The sequence below is a fragment of the Microplitis demolitor genome, chromosome 3 (genome assembly GCF_026212275.2).
Source record: "Microplitis demolitor isolate Queensland-Clemson2020A chromosome 3, iyMicDemo2.1a, whole genome shotgun sequence".
In the NCBI taxonomy this organism is placed as follows: Eukaryota; Metazoa; Arthropoda; class Insecta; order Hymenoptera; family Braconidae; genus Microplitis; species Microplitis demolitor.
The window spans coordinates 21,326,221-21,349,801 of record NC_068547.1 but is presented as its reverse complement, the minus strand read 5'-3'; the positions used below and the strand labels follow the sequence as shown (position 1 = coordinate 21,349,801).

Below are 23,581 nucleotides of genomic sequence, written 5' to 3'. Positions count from 1 at the left end.
TAATCGCGCATCATGCGATACGGAGTAAAATCGGGAAAAAAGGTACAGAGAGACGTTAAAGCTGTACTACGCAGTCTGGTCATCCATGTTATGTATAAATATACACATATATGTATATATATGTGCCGGCGTGGCTGCAAGCCAAGCCGGTACTTTTGAACTTCCGTATTATCGCGATATCATCCTCGTGTCCGTACTAGCTTCAACTTCCTTCCTGTCAATCCTCATTAGATATATTTAAATATAAATTTTAATGTCTGTATAAAACATTTCAGAAAATTATTGACCCCTTAATTTATATTACGAGAGAATAAAAAAATTAATTATTACAAAGTACGCGAATAAAAATTAATTTTTAATTACACATGTGTTTTTATTGATTGGATAAAAAATTTTATTTTTATTTATAGAGACTTAAGTTTTCGAGTATCGATAACTCGCAGGTGAATCTGTGTTCGGTGTACCGTTGACCGGTCGATCGGCATGCACGCAGAACACAGAAAAGAAACGAAAACAAAAAATTCTCTCGGCGCACATGCAAGATTCCAATCTTGAATCGATTATCTTATCGCATTCTCGTGCATGCTTTATACGTTCGTTGATAGAAATTATTTTTTATCTTAAACTTCCGGCTGGTGCACATGCTCCTTTGTATCCACAAACTATTAAATCTACTCCAGTATGCGTAATATAATTCAGTTTTACAAAAAATATTAAATAGATAATTATAAAACTCATGTGAAGTGTAGAAAAAAAAAAAAAAAAAAAAAAATTAATTTATCAATTTATTAAGCTTTTAAATTACATAACCGTGTTATGGAAATTCTTATCGCAATATCTGCTCAACTTAATCCTAAATTACGATGTGAAATAAAGTAGGGTAGACATATATAATTCGTTGTCGTGGGTAAAGATGTGGACGTTAAAAATATACGTCTCAGTTACTTATATATTTAAACATGCGAACCATATAAATTTTAAAATTACACAGGATTTTAGACGGTGTCTAATGTTATAGTAAAATGTTACGAGACGTGGCGCGAAATTAGGGCTAACTAATTATAGCGTTTCCTAGGATCCTAAGGGAACTACGCCAACTTTCTGAACTATATTTTTATTTATTTGTAATTATGATCATTATATTTATTTACTATTAAAATTACTGTAAAAAATCGGGAGTGAATGCGGAGTGGATTACTGTCCACTCATTTAATTCCCTTGGAGTGAAATTTACTCTGAAGGGTTTTTTTTAAATTTTAAAAATCCGAATCAGAGTGAATGCAAATTTTAAAAAAATCCAGATCACTCCAAAATTACTCCACTGAAAAAACAAACTCTTTATTTACTCTTTATACGGATTAATTGTTTTAAAACTCCGGGCCGAGTGAATTCGGATTTAAATAAAATCTGAATTTACTCCCGGTTTTTTTATATTACTGTCTGATTCAAAACTTGTTACACTGTAAAAAATTTATGGGAGTGAATGCGGGATAGATATGACTGTGTATTTATTAAATTTCTTGTAGAAAAATTTCCTCCAAAGAGGAGTTTATTTTAATATTGAAACTCCAGTTCGGAGTAAAATTTACTTTTAAAGGAAATTTATTTTAATATTAAAACTACGAATCGGAGCGAATGCGGACTTGAATAAAATTCAAATCACTCCGAAATCACTCACCCAAAAAACCAAACTCCCTATTTACCCCGTATACAGAGTGATTTTTTTAAAACTCCGGAACTCTGATTTCGAATTTAAATAAAATCACTCAGAATTTACTCTCGATTTTTTACAGTGTAATAATTTCATAGAATTTCTTTGAATGTCAAAAAAAAGTTTTAAGTCTGCGGTATGTGAAAAGAAAGAATGAGTATAATATTACAATTTAAATATAAAAAGAAAAATTGAAATTACAATGACTACAACGGAATAGAAGCTATTTAACGCTGACATAAAATTTAATGCTGATACGCGCAGATATTCAATATGTTGATAATAAATAAATCAGTTTAATGAGTTGTATTTTTACAATAGTAGATTACTGGTATATTTTGTCATGAAATGTATAATTTATTTATCTAGTATAATATAAATATACTTATATTTAAATTTAATTAATGCAAGTAAAAGTGGTAACTTGACACGTGAAATCGTTTGCGAGTGTCATATTACCGGGAATTATTGACAGTTGATTATATAAAAATAAATGAAAAAAAAAAAATATGTGCAACCGCAAGGTGCACTGATAGACAGGAGTATCAGGATCAGCGTGTTCATGTCATATTCTTAAACCGCGATCGTTACGACGTGTACCATAAAATTCATTCTTTAAAACCGCAGACGTTATATTTACTTCAAATAAAATAATTCATTGCCTGAATAAAATTTACTGGTAAAAAAAATTCAGAAATACAAGCTGATAAATAAATAAATAAATAAATAAATAAATAAATAAATGAATGGGTAAAAAATGTAAATATAAATGGAATAATTTAAAATTAAAATAAATTGTAATTGACATTTAGTGATTGAAATCATATTGAATTAACAGTAAAACATGTCATTCGATCCTCTGAGTAATAAATTCAGTCGATTGTAATTATTGTACTCATAAAGATCATCAGCAATTTCAATTCATTTAAATCTATATAAGAGAAGAGTATTAGACTTTTATTTTAAGAAAATAAAACATATTTTCAAACCTCATCAAATTTACTTTTTTATTTTTTTAATATTCAAAATTAATTCCGATAAAAAATCTTATCTTTGCTAAATTTAACAACAGGTGTTAAAAAAAAATTTTAAATAACAGTAAAAAAAAAAAGAATCTCCAGAATCTTGAATTGTTTAAAAAATGTTTAAATAATACACTGTCGAAAGCCGGGAATAAATTCGGAGTGATTACGGATTTTATTTGACCTTTGGAGTACACACCAAACAGACCTTTGGAGTACACACGGGGTCAAATTGACTCCACTTTTGAAGAGTTATATCTCAAACACTATGCATTTCATTGGAAAGCAAGTCATGTAGGTAAAACAATGCTCTTTCGAATACAATTATCATTATTTCGAGTTAACTAACTTGTAACGGTGAAAAAATTAATTAAAATTAAACCTAACTTGAGAAATATTTTAGGGTAAAAAAATTCTAGGGTCAAAATGACCCCCAGTGTACTCCGAGAACTAAATCCTGATTCACTCCGTCACTCGGAGTTTCGGAGTTTAAAAAAAAATCACTCGACATACAGAGTAAATAGGGAGTTGTTTTCAGCGGATTTGAATTATATTTAAATCCACACTCACTCCGATTCGAAGTTTTAATATTAAAATAAACTCCCCAGAGTAAATTTAACTCCAAGAGAATTAAATAAATAAACAGTCATTCGCTCCGCATTTACTTTAGATTTAATTCGCTAATTTTTTACATTGTAGTGCTAACTTAAGATCATTTAAAAAATTTTGTTCTTATATTTTTCATAGACTTTTTTTACACTTTAATGCCGTAAGATGGACGGTGGAGTTGAATTTGAAATTTGTGACAAAATCAAGATATACCTGCAAATAACATCAAAAAGGATATGGCACTTTCGTCGAGTAATATAATGTCTTTTCCTCGTATATCTTGATGCAAAAAAACAAGAATTTCATATTCATAAATATTTAAAATATTAATTTTTTTTTTTTGTTTTTTTTTTTTATGCATATGATAAAAAAATATATGAGTTAAAATATGAAAAAATTTTTTATATAACTAAATATATTGTAACGATTAATAGATAGACAGATTCGCATTGAAAACAAATAAAAAGTATTTAATAAATACTTATTGAAAGATAATTATTAGAATTGAAAGAGTTGTAAATGATTCGCATAACACCAGATTTTTATTATTTTTATAATGATCAGGTATCGCGGTAATTTATCTAATAAATCTTGTCACTCTTTACGGGAAATACTAGCATTACAACTCGTTATTTTATCTCGATATGAAAACATTAAACTTAATGCTGAAATTGAATAAAAAAAAATGTATTCATATATATTAATTTATTTGAATAAAAATAAAAAATTTCAACATCCAACTGGAAAAAATTGAATTTTGTTTTAAAAATGCCTAAGCCGCATTGACCACAGAATAAAAGTCTTAGGTTACATGTAAAAATTTAAAAAAGAATGGAGAATAATAAATGTCACTTTCTGCATCATCCTCATAAACACCCGAGATGTTATAGAATTATTTTTAAAAATAAATTGTAATCCAATTTAAATAAATTCTCCCTCGTGCTCGGATCGCTTATTGCGGCTTTTAACGCAGGTATATTAATTAAACAGCAATTTGCTAGATAATGATAACCTCTCGAGTCTACAACGGTTTGATATCCGTCAAACCCGTCTTAGCAATGCAGTTGTGGAGCTTTAGTTGTAGTTGTAGACACAGATGTGCCTGTAGTGGCTTAATCGATATATAAAACATTGCAAAGGTTTGTAGAGACCACCTGGACGATAAAGAATCAACGCACGTTGATAACGATCGCCAACAGTGATTGTCTTAATCGATTTTATACCCTCAGAAAACATCTTCACGCCTGCTATTATTATTTTTTATAAATATTCATTATTAATATTTATTTTTTTAAATTTTTTTTACTTAATATGACTTAGACATCATTCGATATTTATTTATATACTGTAAAAAATTAGCCGAGCGTTGTTTATTTATTTAATTCTCTGAGTAAAATTCACTTTGAGCGGAAACTAATTTTAAAATAAAGTCTCCGAATTGGAGTGAATGCAAATTGGAATAAAATTCAAATGACTTCGAAATTACTCAGTTGAAAAAACAAATTTCGTTTGCAGTGATTTTTTTTTTTAAATTCGGGTGGAACCCCAAGTGGATTAAGATTCAAATAAAATCCCCAATCACTCCGAATTTACTCCCCATTTTTAACGATAATAGATTTTGGAATTAAACAAAAAATCAAAATTTTAACGAATTATTATACAAAATTAATCTATTTTACACTAATCGACTCAAAAAAAAATTGACAAAGAAATTTATGAAAAAAATTTAAGCCCAAGGATTTTTTCTCCACAAAAAAACAGTTTCAAAAAAAAAATTTTTACTGATAAAAAAAATGACCAAAAATTGGTTTCTCAATTTTATTTTTTATGATTGGTGTCAGTAAGAAATTAATTAACAATCATTTAATTAAATAAATGAAATATCTAATAAAAACCGACATGATGATTTACAATGTGATTGACCGGCATTGACCTTTGAAACAAGGATCACAGCAGGACGTATCTTATGAATGAAAATACAGCGAGTAAAAATATAAAACTATTAGGCTTTTTATTCCGCACTTAAAGGTGACGATAGAAAATGCAAATAAATTTTTTTAATAATGATAAATGTATTTACATCAAGATCCTTCATTTTTCAACATGTCACAACACTCCTTATTACCCACCAATAAATCACTATTTAATAACACCTTTTCGACAAGGTGTTAATGATATTTTTATTCAAACAAAAAAATATATAACCAATTTATTTATTTATTTTTTTTTAACCACTCAATTTATATGCGAATTTAAATATTAAATTATTTTTTTAGCCCGACAAAGTTTTCCAATGGAGGCAATTTTTTTTTTGCATCAACTACCAATAAAAATTTAATTTAGTCATGAATAATTTTCACCCGATATACATATGAAAGTTTGCTGTAGTTGTCCTGTGGAGAAGAAACATGATCGATGATCCTTTTTACACGGCACGTGATGCAATTTAAACGACTCGGCAATCATAACGGCCGTGTATCGTATCAAGAAGTTCTAAAGTTAAACGTCGCGATCTTAAAGCGTTTTTTTTACCCTTTCCCGCCTTATCTATTAATTTTTTTAAATTTCTCGATACCCGTTGTAGCGATCATCAAGATAACAAGAAGAAAGGCATTAGAGATTACATTACTCAATCATGACATGCGTTTATCTAAATTGTATCATTATACACCAATTCAAAAAAATATATAATCATCTAGTTAACCTTTTTTTATTTATTTACTTTTTTCAAATCATTACCAAAAAATTTAAAAATAAACTTTCTTGTGTTCAAAGTACTGGCCGCGTTATTAAAAAATCAGATTTTCAATGTTGGGAAAAATGGGCCCTTATAAAAAAATTTTTTTTTTATTTTCTCATAATATGTTAAATAAATATATCACTAGACAATTTTTTCACTAAAATTTAAATTCATTAATCGATCAAAATTACTGTCAACTGATTAATTAACAAAAATTTTAACTGGCCCAATTCACCCCATATTAATTTTACCACCCCATAATTTTTATGGCCTATTTTACCCCTCTTTTGTCAAATAATTTTTCGCGGATAAATAATTGATTGACAATTTAATTGATTTGTAAAAAAAAGTATAAAAATTATATAAAAAAAAAAAAAAATTAAATTAATGTGACAACTGATGATATCATGCGGAGGTTGTCTACCGTACACCATATAGAGATGATAAAAATCTCAACATCCATTAAAACTGTGTCTGTATATATATAAACCGATACTCAAGGGTATTCGGGTGGTCTTTTATACATCCTTTGAGATTTACGTGTACACAAAATGTAGTTACACTTTCATTTCCTCCTGATAATATAATGTATATTTACACATAAGACTGATACTGAGCTAACGTTTTAGTTCCACTCGGAAAAAAGTTATATATATAAGTAATGTGTAATGTGTAAAAGATGTAAGGTCGCTCGTGAGAGAGTAGACGAAGTGACTGCGGCTGTAAACCGGCACGTGTTGCCGTGGGTTAAAATTCTACAATGTAAAGAGAGTAAAATAAGTATGAGTATGTACCTATATATAATAGAATGGAGAGAAAAAATTGGAAAAGAAGCAAAAGAAGAAGAAGAAGAAGAAGAAGAAGTAAAGACATAGTTTGCGTGAACGAGACTTTAACGAGCTGAGTAGATCCTCCCGCTATGGTGACTTTGAGATCCTTGTAGGCGTTCCGGAAGTCTTCCCACACTGGCTAATATTTTTTTTTCTTACAAGTTCTTAAAGATCCACGCTAAGATTTTAACCCCTTTAGGAAAGTAATTGACGGTGTCTTCAATAATTCATAAAATTATTAAATTTTTTTTCAAATTTAATTATTTTCTGATTGTTTACTTTTATGGTTATCTTGTATTTTTTACCAAGAAAAATTGGAAATTTAACGAGCCTCAAATTTTTTTTTTTTTTTTTTTTTTTTTTTTTTTTTTTTTTTTTTTTTTCAAATTCTTCGTCGTCATGGTAAATGTTTGGAATAATAATAATAATTAATATTTTATCAGCAAATCTGAAGAAAATTTTTTCAAAATTATTGAATATTTTTATTTTTTTTTTATTCGGAGTTTTAATATTAAAATAAATCCTTCGGCGTAAATTTAACTCCAAGGCGATTAAATAAACAAAAAGTCATTCGCCCCGGATTTAATCCGTAAATTTTTTACAGTGTATGAAATTACCCTTAAGTAAAATGATCAAAAGTATTTAATTTTACAAATAAAAAGTAAAAGATAGCAGTTAAATATTTATATCATGTAAATAAAATAAACGTGATAGTGGAATTGAGTATGTCTGTAAGACATAACTATAAAAGCGCTTCGAAGTATCAGAGCTGATGGAATTGACGTAACTTACATGACGATGATCGTTTTACATGAACTCGTTACAGCTCTCAAGGGATAACACGAGCTTTTACTTGTTTAAATATTATTTTAATCTCCGCCATAGACTTTTTCTCAACCACTTGTGTCAAAATGACAAAGTAAGTATGTTAGTACGTGTAAAAGAAAATACACGAATTTATAAAGTAAATATAAGTGTTAAAAATTTTTATAAATAAATAAGTCTAGACTTACTATTACTATAGTATACCATTGGCACTCGGGTGTGTGTAGACGATCAAGCAAAGAATTTATAAACATTTAAAAGATATATAACGAGATACATATACAGAGATGAGAGGAAGCCAAAGCAGAAGTTGGAGATCGAGTGGTTACCGGCTCCTTGAGGGTTCTTATCGTCGGTCTTTAATCCACAAGACCAGGCTACCGATTCCCCAGCACATGTAAAAGCTAAATAGCCACTGGCAATGTATACATAGTACTTGTTTTTATTATTCTTTTCTTATATATACATACATATATATATATATATACTTATACTTGTATCCATACGAATTAACTTCTCGGCTCGTGGCAAAATAAATACAACTTGCAATGGAATTCACCATGACGTTTTTTACGTCCCACGATGTTAGTACACGCGACATAAAAATAATCGTTATTAAGTACAAGTAAAAAAAGTTTTTTATTTTTTTTTTGTTGGTTGAATTATAATAAAAATAAAAATGTTAAATATATTGAGACGAAGATCATGAACAAGACGTTGACGACAGAACCAGTGGATTCAAGAGCTCATAAATCAGGCACCAATTAGGTACCAGCCACTGGTTCAACATCATTATTGTTGTAATTTTTCATCCTGATCGTTAATAAAATATACGAGGGCTATTTTATCTTATGATAAATATTCATTTTCGCTACAAAAATTTTAACCTAGTAATTGCTGTCAATTTTTTTTATCTTTGAATTTAACCAACACGGAAATATGTATACGAAGAATAAATGCAACATGTATACATATATAATAGATACGGATTTTATTTAAATTTAAATCCAAAATCACTCAGTTTCAGAGCTTTAAAAAAATTCACTCTGCATACGATTTCGGAGTGATCTAGATTTCATTTAAAACTGCATTCACTCGAATTTAGGATTTTAATATCAAAATAATCTCCTTTGAGGAATAAATTTCACTCTAAACCAGAGTTTTAAGATTACTCCGAGGGGAGTAAAATTTAAATAAATAAACAGTCATCCGATTCACATTTAATCTGCGTTCACCATGAAAATTTTTTACAGTAAGGGAAAGGGGGGGGGGGGGCAAAATGGGCCCTAAAATATAAGGGGCCCATTTTGCCCCGAAATCATACGAGGCACTCAAAATTTTCAGTGGCCCATTTCCTCCTCCCTTCCCCTATTAAGGGAGAATAGGGAAAAATGGGCCCCTGGGGGCAAAATGGGTTGACATTTATATTACATATAAGCCCTCATTTCTTAAGCAGCCCATTTTGCCCCCCCCCCTCTTCTCCCATATATAAATCTACAGTCGATGGGGAGCAAAATTTAGAAAAAAAAAAAAATTGAGTAGTGAAAAATAATAAAAATTAAAAATAGACAAAGTGTTTTGAAGTATGTAGTTATCTTTAAAAGTTGTAACACAAGAATAAAGAGTATTCGGTCCATCTACATCCCGAGGGTGCGTCTCGTTTATATGCTTATCCACACACTGACTTAACTTAATATATCAAAATTTAAAATTGCTGTTCACTATATGATACTATAGATACTACATACTCTTATGTCTGTATATAGATTTGATCGTTTACTTCACGTCTTATTCCACGAAAGTACTCTCAGTCGTTTTGCACCGTAAAGATAACGCGTCGCGATGATGAGAATTGCTGGTACGAATCTCAAACTTTTCCCTCTACTCTCTGTCTTTATTTCTCGGGTTTACTTAAGTGGCGACACACCGATACGCTCATCCGGCTCTTATTCAGCATCCTCACTGATTGCAATATCCATTCACGATTATGCCTTTTACTATAATCGTTTAGTTTTTAAATTTAGATCGGTAAATTAATTTATAAATTTTACCGCGAGAATTTAAATTTATTTATTTGATAAATTTTTCATTTTATTTTATTCAGTTTATATTTTTATCAACAAATCCCAAAGAGCAATTGATAATTAAGATATTGTTGCAGATGGGAAAGAAAAAAATTGATATAATAAACATGGTCACGTTATTTCTTAGAATTGTCAATTAACCGCGAGATTCTTGAATAACGAAACAATTTTAAATGTCACTCAAATTATTATATTTAATTGATAATAACAGATTTTTTATACTTTCATTTATATGAATTAAACTTAATTCGAAATAATTTTTTTTATTTTCAGTTCATGATTTGTCAATCATTAAAAATATTATTATTATTATTTATGTTTTGACAGTAGTAGATTTTTTTTCTTTACAAATTATTTTCTGAAAAATTACCGAGAATTTAAAATTGTCTGAAACGTCACAATAATTTTACTTCTTCCAAATTTTTTATAAAAAAATTTGAATTTTCTTTTAAGCTCCCAGTTTAAAATTTGTAAATAATCTAAAAAACCCTTGAGGTATTTTGAATTTTTTTAGGTGGCCTGAAAATTTTCTAGTGTGTCTACTATTAGTGGATATCGAAATCGTGGTTTTAGTCAGAATTGGTGTCTAAAACTATAAAAAATCAGGACTCACTGGCTGAGTCGAAATTTTAGCCTTCATTTCATAATATTTTTGGGTTTTGCCACTCATTGCATTCTCAAAAGAGCAGTGTCTCATCTCGCCCTCAATGAAGTCTACTGACCCTCATTTCAAACTAATGAACCTCATACTAACTATGGTATTCTGTCCGATAACTACTTATTGAGAGTCAAATGAGGATCAAAATTTGTATGTAATTTCAGCCTTATTCAGCCCCGCACCACCAAAGTTGTTTATTTGAAGTTGAAAATCGGGGCCAAAATTTCGACTCTGGCTGCTAAAATAAATTCGATCAAGGCCGTGATTGTAGCCAAGAAATCGCCGCCTAAAAAATTCTATATAAAATCGGGACTCATTGCTTCTACTAATTAAAAATATTTTTTTTTCGTACTTTTATGAGCCAGCGTTTTTCCAAACGACTTGTCTGATGTCTCCAAAGACTCAAAAATTCAATCAAGGCATGTAGAAACACTACAAGTGTTTCTACTATAACTATTTATCATTATATACTTTCAAATAATAAAATTGAATATAAGTTAAATTAGATAACTCAGTAAGCAATGACGTAAATGTATTACATATTTATACTCGATTTGCAGAGTTATTCGGCCTCAGGAGCTTTTAATTTCTCGCATCGTGGCACACGTGAATACTCGACTGTTCGTCTCTGCTCTCGACTCTTTCAATCTATTTAGTATGTAGTACATACACTAGTTGTAGTTATAAATTATAAATCAGCCTCACACGATACTACTTACATAGTTACAGATTTGAAACAGTCAAGGCGTCAAGAGCCCGTTTATGAACTCATTAGTTATGTATTGAAATTAAATTTAAAATAAATATTATTATATATATGCTACACATAAATTAGCTGAACGTATAAATATCGCTTACTTTAAAAAATTATAAATAAAAATTTAAATTCCACAAAATAATTTACAGTACGTTAACTAGTTTGAATAATTGCTTGCAGATCATTCTTATCTCAGGCATCTCAATATGTGTAGTATCAAAAAGCCATTTTTCATTGAATTACACACACGGTGAGTCATTATTATGACGGGTGTACTTTTATCAAACAAATTATTACACATTTTTAATTTCATTTTTATTTTTCATTAAAATTTTAATTATCCAAATAAAATTCAAATTAATAAAGGATACAATCTCTCCATATTTGAATTTAAACGGATATTCACTTGGCAAACTGTAAATTTTTTTTGCGTTTTTAATCAAATGTACACTAATTGAAAAATTCATTTTTTTTAAGAAAAATTAATTTTTCAGTCATGTAATTTACTTAATAATTTTTTTTACGCTCACCGTACGTGTAATTAAAAATAAAAAAAAAATAATTGATAACAGATCTAGTGAAAATCAATAGAAAATTGTGAAATAATTTTTTCCATTTTTTTTTAAATTAAAGTTATTATTAATATCTGATAAATGTTGAATTAAAAGCTTGGGGAATTAATGCTGTAAGATGATCTTGGCTCGAGAGTCTTAACTCTCTTCTCCTTGTAATAGCTTACAATTTATCGATCAATAAATCGAAAAGCAGTCAGGTATCACTTACTGCGTAATGCTACCTTCAAAATGGTTAATCGCAAGCGTTCCTCCAGATTGCTCCTCTATATACATCCACATATATTCCTCTATATAGATATACTACAAGCTTTTCATTTATAAACGACAAAATTACAGGCTTATAAGGGCGTTACTCATTATCCCTTTGCATCCTATCCCATATAATATAAATAAATAAATAATAATAATGATTATTATTATTTTTATTATTTTTAACAATACAAATTATGCAACTGATATGCTCAGACTATATATTATTTAAGCGAAATAAAATATTTAAAATAATGTCTCATATTATATCAGATGACACTTGACTATTAAATTGCTGGTTATTAAGATTAGATTTAATAAAATACTACCCAAAGTGTCAACTTGTCAAAATGTCTAGTCTTGACGGAATATAATAAAGTCATGTCTAGGTTTATATTACACTCAAGACTAAATATTTGCTTACATCAGTTTAATAGTCAACTATGTAATGGTAATATTTAAATTAATAAAAAAAAAATTATCGTACTGAGATGTAAATAATTTATGAGTACATGTGCGAGTTACAAGTGTACATCGCAGTGTTGATGTTGTTCAGAGGCTTTATTGATGTGCATTAGAAAAACGACACCTGTTAATCGTGTCGATAATTAAACTACTCTGCACCTTTGTATGGACACACGATATGTTTGTAAATAAATGCGTTGATAAATTGATTCACGGCAGGGCTTTGTCTCTTTGTCGTCTGGTTCATTTGCATACAATACTTTATACACAATGTATATGTATATATGTATGTTGTGATCGTTAAACGTTAATTGTAATATATATATATGAGCCAAGTGCCAGGCGTGTCTGAATTCAAATGAGAATATTGAGATGATGATACATTAAATTTTTTTTTTTTTTTTAAGTTATTTAATTTTTTTTTAATGATTTTTTTTTAGGATGTCGGTGCAATATGATTGGCTCTGTATCTACGGGATGTGATATCGTGACTGGCCAATGTATATGCAAGCCGAATGTTATTGGACGACAATGTCATCAATGTGAGGTAAAAAAAAAATTTATTTATTTAAAAAAGTCGAATTTTATATTTTAAAAATTTCCTATGTCTGCAAAAAAAAAAATAAATTACATCTATAGAGACTGAAATTCGATATTTTACTTAAACTGTGAATCAAATTTTTTTTTCTTATGTATTTCTGCACATTATAATTCAAAAGTGGATAATTATTAGACTAAAAATTCAAATTTTTTTTTTTAAATCAAATCTACTCCGTCCAAGTTAAATTTCGTAAGATAAAAAATATTTATTGTCATTATTGTCAATATTTTGTTATGACAAAAATTTTAAAAGATTCTGATTCCCTTAACTTTTTGTTATTAAAAATTTACTGTAGAATTTTAATTTAAAAAAAAAATTTTTAAATGAGAACCAGATGTTCGAGTGTCTATCAGCGAATCATTAAATTCATATCGTAATTTATTATTCCCCGGCTCTATAGATAAAAAAAAAATTTAATGTATCAGTACCAGTGATTCGCATTGTACAGAACATATTTATCATCATTACTTTGTACAAAGTCTGCAGAATAAATAACAAATTGGTAAAAATAAAAAATTTAATCCCATCTAAAATAATAGTTTGTGTTTTTAAACTTTTTAGATAGGACACTGGGGTTTACTAACTGGAACAGGATGTACAGCATGTGATTGCAATACAATAGGATCATTTAATATAACATGTGATCACAATACAGGGCATTGTTACTGTCGTCCCGGAATCGGTGGTAAATATTGCGATAATTGTTTACCAGGATACTACGGTTTCTCTGAAAACGGCTGTCAACGTAAGTCAATAACAATAATTATTACAATAACAATTATTATTTTCACCCAATTGCTTATGAAAATAATGAAATAAATTTTTAGTTTGCGACCCATGCTCAAAAGCAGGCCACATATGTGATCCAGACACAGGTCGCTGTGCATGTCCACGTCTGACCTGGGGCGAGCACTGCGACCGGTGCAGACCCGACTCTTATGATCTGGTACCAGGTGTAGGCTGTAAACCTTGTGCCTGTTCGCCTGGATCCACCAAATCTCAATGTGGTCCAACTGGACAATGTCCGTGTCGCGTTGGGTTCGATGGGCTACGCTGCGATCGTTGCGCACCCGGTTATTACGGTTACCCAAAATGTAAACCGTGTAATTGCAACGAAGGAGGTACTCTGCAATGTCCTGAGGGTATCTGTCATTGCGATCGTAATGGACAGTGTCCATGCAAGGTTATTAAATTTAAATCATTGCATAATTATATTAAATAATATGTTATCTATACTGAAAAAATTAGCGGAGTGAATACAGAGCAGATGACTGTTTATTTATGTAATCCCTTCGGAATTTAATTCACTCCAAAGATGAGTTTATTTTAACATTTAAACCCCGGTTCAGAGTTAAATTTACTTCTAAAGGGAATTTTAACTCTGAATCGAAGTAAATGCGGATTTAAATAAAATCCAGATCACTCTGAATTCACTCCCGATTTTTTCAGTGTGCCCATAAAATTAACATATTATATTTTTAACAGAAAAATGTTCACGGAAGACAGTGTAATAAATGCGTAGAAGGTACCTTCGGTTTATCCAAAGACAACAATGAAGGCTGTACAGAATGTTTCTGCTTCGGAAGAACGTCCAAGTGTCAACAGGCGAGTCTTAGCTGGGGCTCCCGACACATCACCCACTCACGGACACTTCGCATTGATGATTCTGTCAATGATGTCATCGTAAGTGATTTAACATACTATCCAACAAGGCCACACTCTTTAGTCTACTTCTCTTCATGACTACAGCTATTCCCTTTTATTTACTGATCCAACAGTCAAATCGCCCTAGTCATGGTATTAATTATCATTTTATATCCCATTCCTTTCCCATTTTTTATATTAAACCTCAAGCCGAACCATCAAGTCAGATTATTTAAATGATTAATATGATTTTTTTATAAATATATTAAATGTATAATGTATCAGGTTGCCAACTTTGGATACTCAGTGGTCCTACCAACCTTGAATGGTGGTCTAAATGTCACAAACGGTCTGTCGACTATACCTGGTACTTCTGGTGACGTAACATTACCCGCTAATCTTTATTACAATTATCCGCTCTACTGGCAGTTACCTCAATCCTTTCTTGGTGACAAAGTAAGTTTGTTTATTTGTTCATTCGTCTGGATATTTTTTTACATCACCCGCCACTCAATAAATTATTATTATTGTTATTATTATTGTTTCAATAAATACAACAGATTGTTTCATACGGCGGTTATTTGAAACTTAAATTATTTACCGAAGCTGGCATACCACTGAGATCTAGTCTGCGCTATCCGCTGGTACAAATTCAGGGAAACAATAAAATTGTACTAGAATATTATCAACCTTTAAAATTGACTGATGATTATTACAAAATACGGTAATTATTATTTTTATTTTTTTTTTTTTAATTGAAAATTATATTAAATTACTGGGTATTAAATTTTTTATTTTAAAATTAAAGATTGCACGAGTCACTGTGGCAACTACAAAATAGACCTGATTATAAAGTATCACGAGAAGTATTAATGGTAGCGCTACAAAATGTACAGTCGATATTAGTAAAAGCTTCTGACAATTCAGATTTTGAAAAAGCGATGTAAGTGTTTTATTTGTACATAAATTTAAATAAATATTATTCCTAAAAAAGACAAAATAGTAAATAAATAATTCAAATTGGTATTTAAATTTACGCGGGAATAATTTAAAATTTGAATTTATTTTATTTTTACTGAAATAATTTTTTCTATGTAAATATTCACACTAGAAAAAATTTTCGGAGTAAGCGCGGATTAAATTCGGAGTGAGTGTGAATTGGATAAAACTTCGAGTGACGGAGAGAATTCGGATGAAAAATAAATCTATATTCACTCCCGACTTTTTACAGTGTACTAATAAATAAATATTTAAATATAGATTACTAGAAGCATCAATGGATGCTGCTGTACTGACACCTACGCACTCACCGTCACTGGCAATAGGCGTTGAAGTTTGTAAATGTCCTGCCGAGTACAACAATACATCGTGTCAAGATCCAAGTATCGGTTATTACCGTTGGCACAATAGCAATTTAACTACAACTACATCGACAAGTGTTATCGAATTAATAGGCCAAGCCAAACGTTGTCAATGCAGTGGCAGATCTGACATATGTGATATTGAGACCGGTTATTGTCTGGTAAGTTTATTAGTATATTTATTTTTAAATCGCTAAGCTCTTTATTACGAGCTTACTTTTACAAAGAATAGAATCATCACCTTGGATATCTTTATAGAAAAGAAAAAAAAAATTTCCACTGGTCTGTCGCGAGATGAATTATTAAAACGTTTAATAGCTCCGCTATAGGGTATTTAATATTTTGACTCCTCTTTGCAAATAAATTTTTTTTTTTTTACAGAATTGTCGCGATAATACGGCAGGGAAATTCTGTGAAATATGCGAAGAAAGTTTTTACGGAAATCCCGATTACGATGGATGCAAACCATGCCCATGTCCTCATACGGATAAAAGATTTGCGATTGGTTGCAAAATACGTAAAAATGAAGAAGCTGTGTGTCATTGTAAGCCAGGTAAACATAATATATATATTTATAAGTTTATTTATTTAGCATGTAGTGATTTTTATTGAGTATGAGGTAAAGTTGAATAAAAAATGAATGATAAATATATTGCAAGATGGGAATAAATGTTACAGGATATAGTGGTGTTAGATGTGAAAAATGTTCGTATGGGTATTATGGATACCCTGATATACCTGGTGGAGTTTGCAGTCCGTGTAACTGCAACCCAGCGGGAAGTGCCAGTGATGAATGCGACGAACAAACGGGACAATGTAACTGCAGGCCTGGATCTACTGGGAGAGATTGTTCCCAGTGTACTGCCTCTCGTCATGTTTTCATTGATAATATCTGCACGTGTATGTAACCATAATTATTATCATTTCATTTTTTTATCCTTTCTCTATTTATTTATAATCCACTCTGTTAATTTTATTTGGAAACTGCCAATATTGGCATCAATGCTTTCGAATTGACAGGATGCGGGTTCGAGCCCAGCAGGTCACATTCCGGATCTAATTAAAATTTTCTTATTTTTATTCTTCGCAATTTTATTATTTTTTTTTTTTGAATAATTTATAAGGGAATAAGGACTCATGGGTTATCTGCGTTACATTCTTATTAGATCCTTATCGGGCAATCCTGCTCTAGTCCTTGTTGAGTCCTTATGATAAATTCTAGCCGAGATACAGCTTAAGCTATAGACCGAAAGCTTTGAAATATAAAATTCGCGGACTTTAAATTCATGACTACGCTAATTTTTTCCAAAATTGTTTTATTTAAAATCATGAAAATTTTTTTAAAATTATTTCATTATTTAAAAGTTTCATAAGAAAAATTATTGCAATAGTCGGTGAAAATTTTATTTTTATAATTTTAATGAAACAAAGAAAAAAATTATCATTTCTATCAAAATTTATTTTTTTTTCTTCCACCAAAAAATTCGAAAAAAAATAATAAAGTCCCAATTTTTAATTTCCTTGAAAAGAAATTAAAAATTACAGTTGGAAATATTTATTTATTTACTGTTATTATTTTTTTTTTGCAGCATGTAATGACAATTGTACAGGAATATTATTGAATGACATATCATCGCTATCTGATCTATTGATAACTGAAACAACTCACATCTCAAATGGTTACATACCGCCGCCATGGATCGAACTGACATTTATTGATACGAATACAACTGAATTATTCAATACAATAAACAATAAAAAATTATTGAAACAACGTATGAATAATATTCCATGGTTAGAATATAAAAAAATGATGGAGAAAGTTGAATTATTATTTCGAAATTTTGTTAACGTCAGTACTAAATCGTGGGATTTAAAATCTAAATGTGAAGACGTCAAAAATAATATATTTAGCGGCAATGTTGAGATAAAAAATTTACGTGACTTATTGGAAGCAACAACAATGCAACTGAATAATTACGGCGATAATTTGAAGACAGTTGAAATAAAAAATGTACTTAATGAGGCAGAATTGCTATTGAATTACCTACGAAATATTGACTTTTCATCAAAACTGAGAGAGTGCGAAAAAATTAACGACGACTCGAAAAATTATGTAGACGAATTAAATTCACATCTTGACGCAATCAAATCTTTGGATTCTTTTAAAAACAACGTTACCAAATACTTCAAAAAAATAGATGACCTGAATTTCAAAGTCAATGACGTGATGGACAAACTTTTTACATACGATAATTTATACAGAGATATTAATAAAAATTATAGTATTATCAAAAATCAAAATGATAATACTGGCATCATTGATAAAGATATTGCAGAATTGATTGATGACGGCAGCAAATTAAATGAAGAAGCCAACGGTTTTATTATCGACAGTCAAAATAATTTTCAAGTAATTTTTCATTTCATTTTTTTTGTCTTTATTAATTATAATTCAATTCAAATTAATAATTTTTTTTTTTTCAGGATTTTCCGGAGTTGAAAAAAAAGTTGGACCATTGGTCGGAAAAATTAGATATCAAGGAAGAAATATTGTATCGTTTGAATTATGAATATGAAGAAAAGTATGTCGCTAAAGCTGCTGAGCATGCGCGAAATTTATCTGATTATGTTGATCAGTATGTTGCGTAAGTAGACTTTTTTCTTTTAATTATTTATTAAAAATATCAATTAACGGGCTAATTTATTTAAAAATTTTTAATTATTTTTCGACAGACTATTCGACAGAACGCGTAATGATGCAGCGAATCCACTTAAAGCAAGTCAAGTGTATAAAAATATACTTGATTATTTATCAGCCGCGAAAATATCAGCAACTTCCGCTAAAGATGCTGCCTGGGATGTGTACTACAAAGTAAGTCGTGATTTAAATTATCTATTAAATTTTAAATAAATAATTATTTGCTTTAAATAATAAATATTTATTCAGGTATTTCCGGAAGGTCCGCGTGGAAAGTCGCTACTAGACAGCGCTGCGGAAATGTCGGAAAAATCCGCGGCTCAATTAGAAAAAGCCCAAGAACTACGCGGGTCACTGGGACTGTCAAAAAATCGCCTGGATTCGCAAAAACAGATCGTGGTGGACATAAAAGACTCATTGAACACTACCGGCATTAAAGATAATCAAATAAATATAAAACTACGCGAGCTGCAGAGCGAGAGCAGCAAACTCCAGGAGCGAATGGTAGAAATAAAAACAGACCATAAAAAACTAATTGAAACAATAAGCGAGTCGGAAAAATTAATAAATGATTACAAAGAAGGTCTGGCAAATGATTTGTACCCGCAGCTGCATGAACTAAAGCGCGAAGGTGATTCAAAAATAAGTCTGGCAAGTGAAAAATTAACTGAAGCGCAGAGTAATATTAAAAAAGCTGACGCCAAGTTAATAAGCCTCAGTCATGCTTCCACAAAACGTCAGCATGAATTCAATAAATGGAACACAACACTCGCTAACAAACTTAAAGAACTAAAATCAAAGATAACAGAAGCGCGAAATACTGCTGATGGTATTCGTATATCTCTGAAGCCTGCGGAAAACAAAAAATGCACGCGGTCATACCGTCCCACAAACCTTCAGCCGTCGACTACCACCTCAATAGTCATAACGTTTGCGGTGACGCATCATCGTAAAGACGGTCTGCTATTTTATTTACCCAGCTCTCAAAACGATGATTTCATAGCCGTTGAATTATACGATAGCAAAGTAAGATTTTTATGGAACGTCGGTGGCGACACGGGAGTTTTAGTTCATCCCGAAATTTTAGAAAGTGGTGACCCGCAGGATGACAATAACTGGTACCGCATTGAAGCAGATCGTGTGCGTCATACAGGTAAACTAAATGTGCGCAAACAAATTTCGACAACTGGAAAATATTTGCCAGTTATTAATTCAACAAATCCCGAATTCGGGCGGTTGGATGTCGGCTCGAGCGACCGGGTATGGCTTGGCGGCATCCCACCAGGATCGCAGAGACATTCCGCAGAATTACTCTCAACAAACGGACTACCTGGATGTTTGCATCAAGTTATTCTTGACGGGAAACCACTCGGTCTGTGGAACTTCATAACAACTGCTCCAGACAAAGCTTGCAAAGCCTGCGTAGAGGGAATTGAAAACGTACGCGATGATATCGCTTACAGTTTCAATGGCGAAGGTTACGCTGTACGCAACCGCGTATCTTCAGGACCCTACAGCAAATACACATTCGGTGTATCACTTAATTTCCGTACTTACGACGAAAACGCTCTGCTGTTTTTGACAGTAAACCCAACCACCGAACAATTCATAATGATATTTTTACGCGAGGGTCGCGTTATTCTGCAAATCGGATACGGTAGTAATATATCTATGGAAATGTCATCTTCATACCGTTACAATAACGGCAACTGGACAAAAGTCGATGCGTTTCGTCAGTATCAGCCGCGCAAAAATATCGAAAAGTGCAGCTTGAGTTTGGGCGACGGCGATAATGACAAACGAATCGGCGCGCCGACACCTCAGCCAAAGAAAGACGACATTCCGGATTTGTCACAGGCAAAATACTACATCGGCGGTGTGCCACCGAGTTTCCGTACTCCGTCTCAGCTGTTGTTACCGCGGGAAGTATCATTTTTGGGCTGCATGGCAAATATCAACATTCAAGACGGATACGATCCGATGGCCGAGCAGTACTACGGCGTGGAGCCAACTTGCGGTAACAAACCGCTTAAAATTGTTGGTTTCTACGGCGACGGTTATCTAGAACATCGCTCATGGCCGTTGAAAAAAATTCATTCTTCAGTTAGTTTTTCGTTCCGGACGATGCAGACAGACGCCGCATTGTTGCTGTCAACATTCCAGGGTCAAGAAGATCGTTTTAATAACATAAATGATAACGAAGATGTTAATAAAAATATTTATTACTCAGTAGCCATTGTCGAGGGTCATGTCCAAGTAAGAATAAACGCCGGCAAGGGCGAACTGGTTTTACAATCCAACAATACCTATAATGACGGAAAATATCACGCGGTTTCATTCTTGAAACGGCGAAAAGAAATTGAGTTGAGAATTGATGATGCTTATCAGGGGAGCGGCAAATTGCCTTCTGGCGCGGCAGTGAGAGCTCGTGATTACGGTGGATTATTTTTCGGTGGTCTTCCCGCGTTGATAAATAACACGGAGATGATTGGCTCTAGTGTACCGCTTTATGGGGCGATTAAAGACGCTATTTTCAATGATGAGATCGTAAGATTTGATGATGCTGTGGCTTTTGATCACGCATTGCTGGGCAGAGCTGGTCCAGTTATGGGAAAAGATCCCCCGAGTTACACACCGTCGGCGTCATTGTCACGCGGGCTGTCAACTCAACCCGAAGGCTGTCAGAAGGTACCTTACTACTCTTTGGAACCGGGCGCCCTTAAATTTGGCGACAAGTCTCACAGTCATACTCAATTGTACTTGAATTTCAAAAAATTCTGGGAGAAAAAATACATAATTGAGTTTGACTTTAGAACCTATTATCCCAATGGCTTGTTGTTTATCACGCCAGGGATCAAGAGAAAGCAGTATCTGATGGTTATTGTTCGAGATGGACAGCTTACGTTGGTGATGAAGAGTAAACAGAAAAAAGAAATTGTTTTCAAGAGTCCGTTTAATGATGGAAATTGGCATCATGTTGTCATTAACCATGACGAGAGAAAGTTGACGCTGGTCGTTGACTCACAGACACCGAGAATGATAAAAGTTCCGAAAAAAATCGGTCTGGAGACGATGATGTACATTGGGGGGCTACCGGAAAGCGGGACGCCGTTCCCCGATCAAGTAGTTGGGAAACTGGAAACTTTGAAAGGCTGCATCAGAGGTTTGAGGGTAAACGGAAATATTTACGACATGGTTGGATCCACGAGCAGGCCTTTCAATGTCGGCCAATGCTTCCCAAGTGTTGAAAGCGGAGCCTACTTTCAGGATGAGGCCTATGCTATTTACAGTAAGAAATTTTCATTACTCGAATGTTTATTTTCAGGAATGATACTGATGGATTTTAAATTACAGAGAAAAATTTCGAGCTGAGTGCTTTGTTGGAGCTGCAATTGGAGTTCCGGACATCTGAATTATCGGGTGTTCTGTTGTCGATAACGGCACCAAGTGGCTCGCCGTCATTGTCATTGGAACTCCACCATGGAAAAGTTATAATGTCCGCGGATCTTGGTGACAAAAGTCCACTGTATGTGGAACAAAGTTTTCCAAGCCCTTATGCGATATGTGACAACAGGTGGCACAGGATACAAGCTGTCTACAATGATGATGAGCTGACACTCAAAGTCGATGATTTAGATCAGAAATACGGTTTACCGGCTACTATTAATGAACATTTTATGATATCCACTGCGTCTAGTCCTTTGTACATTGGTGGATTACCAGGTAAAAAAAAAAAAATTAAAAAATATATATAGTGACAATGACCCTCCCGATTCTTTATATTTATCAGCTTTATTTATTTTATTATAGCATCAGCCCCAAAAGGAACATTGATGAGTCGCGATCATTTCAATGGATGCATAAGAAACGTAATGATTGCCGGGGAAAGAAGAGATTGGACTGATATGGCTGAGTTACATAATATCCATTTAAGTTCATGTCCAATTCAATAAAATAATAATATTAATTTGTAAAATAAATATTTATTTATATAAAATTTTAAGTAATTTAAAATTTATGGACTTTTCCAAAGACTGTGTCACTTTAATGACAGTAGTACTTTCATAAATTTTAATGCCACAAATGCAGTCGAATTCCGTTAAGTCTGACAGCTAGTCGATGAAGGACCGGAAATTTCCTAGAAATTCACATCGAATGTCCCTTCGCTTTTAAAGAGTAAAATACGCGCATGCGCTGTTACATATACATGAATGATATATATATATATATATATATATATATATATATATATATATATATATATATATATATATATATGTGGGAGGGGTGCGAGTATTTAAGAGAATACTAAATTTTCGGGGATTCAAATACGTTAATTTTTTTTTAATGATTTTCAAAGTTAATAGAATAAAATTTATTTTTTTGTAGGCAAAATGGGACACCTCTTGAAAAAAGGGCAATTATTTATTTTTTAAGGTATTAGAATAAAAAATTATTGAAAGTTAATTAAATTTCAAAATTGTAAATATTTTCCAGTTGATTATTGAAATATATTTGAAGTAATTTGACACACGGAGTTCATTTATTGAGAGTCGATTAGAGAAAATTCAAATTGATTTCATACTATTTTTTTACAAAAACAAAATTTTTTGAAAACGGTAAAAAAAAAATTCAAATATTTTGGACAATCTTTTTATATTAAATTTTGAAGGTACCCCATTTTGCCTCTCTCTCCCCTATATATATACAGAAAAATACAAATGTATGGCATCAAGGGGGGGGGGGGCT

General features: G+C 31.6%; 1 protein-coding gene across 1 annotated transcript in view; it reads left to right on the top strand.

The window, feature by feature from the left end:
- The window catches only part of LOC103569836 (laminin subunit alpha-1), an 87,244-nt gene extending 64,201 nt beyond the window's left edge, over positions 1-23,043 (top strand). Inside the window, exons 13-28 of the mRNA XM_053737352.1 lie at positions 12,966-13,072; positions 13,688-13,871; positions 13,954-14,309; positions 14,612-14,809; positions 15,056-15,226; positions 15,331-15,494; positions 15,579-15,713; positions 16,031-16,292; positions 16,513-16,684; positions 16,810-17,031; positions 17,721-18,544; positions 18,619-18,779; positions 18,868-19,006; positions 19,082-22,121; positions 22,187-22,555; positions 22,643-23,043. Coding sequence (XP_053593327.1) covers positions 12,966-13,072; positions 13,688-13,871; positions 13,954-14,309; positions 14,612-14,809; positions 15,056-15,226; positions 15,331-15,494; positions 15,579-15,713; positions 16,031-16,292; positions 16,513-16,684; positions 16,810-17,031; positions 17,721-18,544; positions 18,619-18,779; positions 18,868-19,006; positions 19,082-22,121; positions 22,187-22,555; positions 22,643-22,785 — 6,647 coding nt within the window. The 3' untranslated portion in view covers positions 22,786-23,043. The remainder of the gene's footprint in view (positions 1-12,965; positions 13,073-13,687; positions 13,872-13,953; positions 14,310-14,611; positions 14,810-15,055; positions 15,227-15,330; positions 15,495-15,578; positions 15,714-16,030; positions 16,293-16,512; positions 16,685-16,809; positions 17,032-17,720; positions 18,545-18,618; positions 18,780-18,867; positions 19,007-19,081; positions 22,122-22,186; positions 22,556-22,642) is intronic.
- The last annotated feature ends 538 nt before the right edge of the window (positions 23,044-23,581 follow it).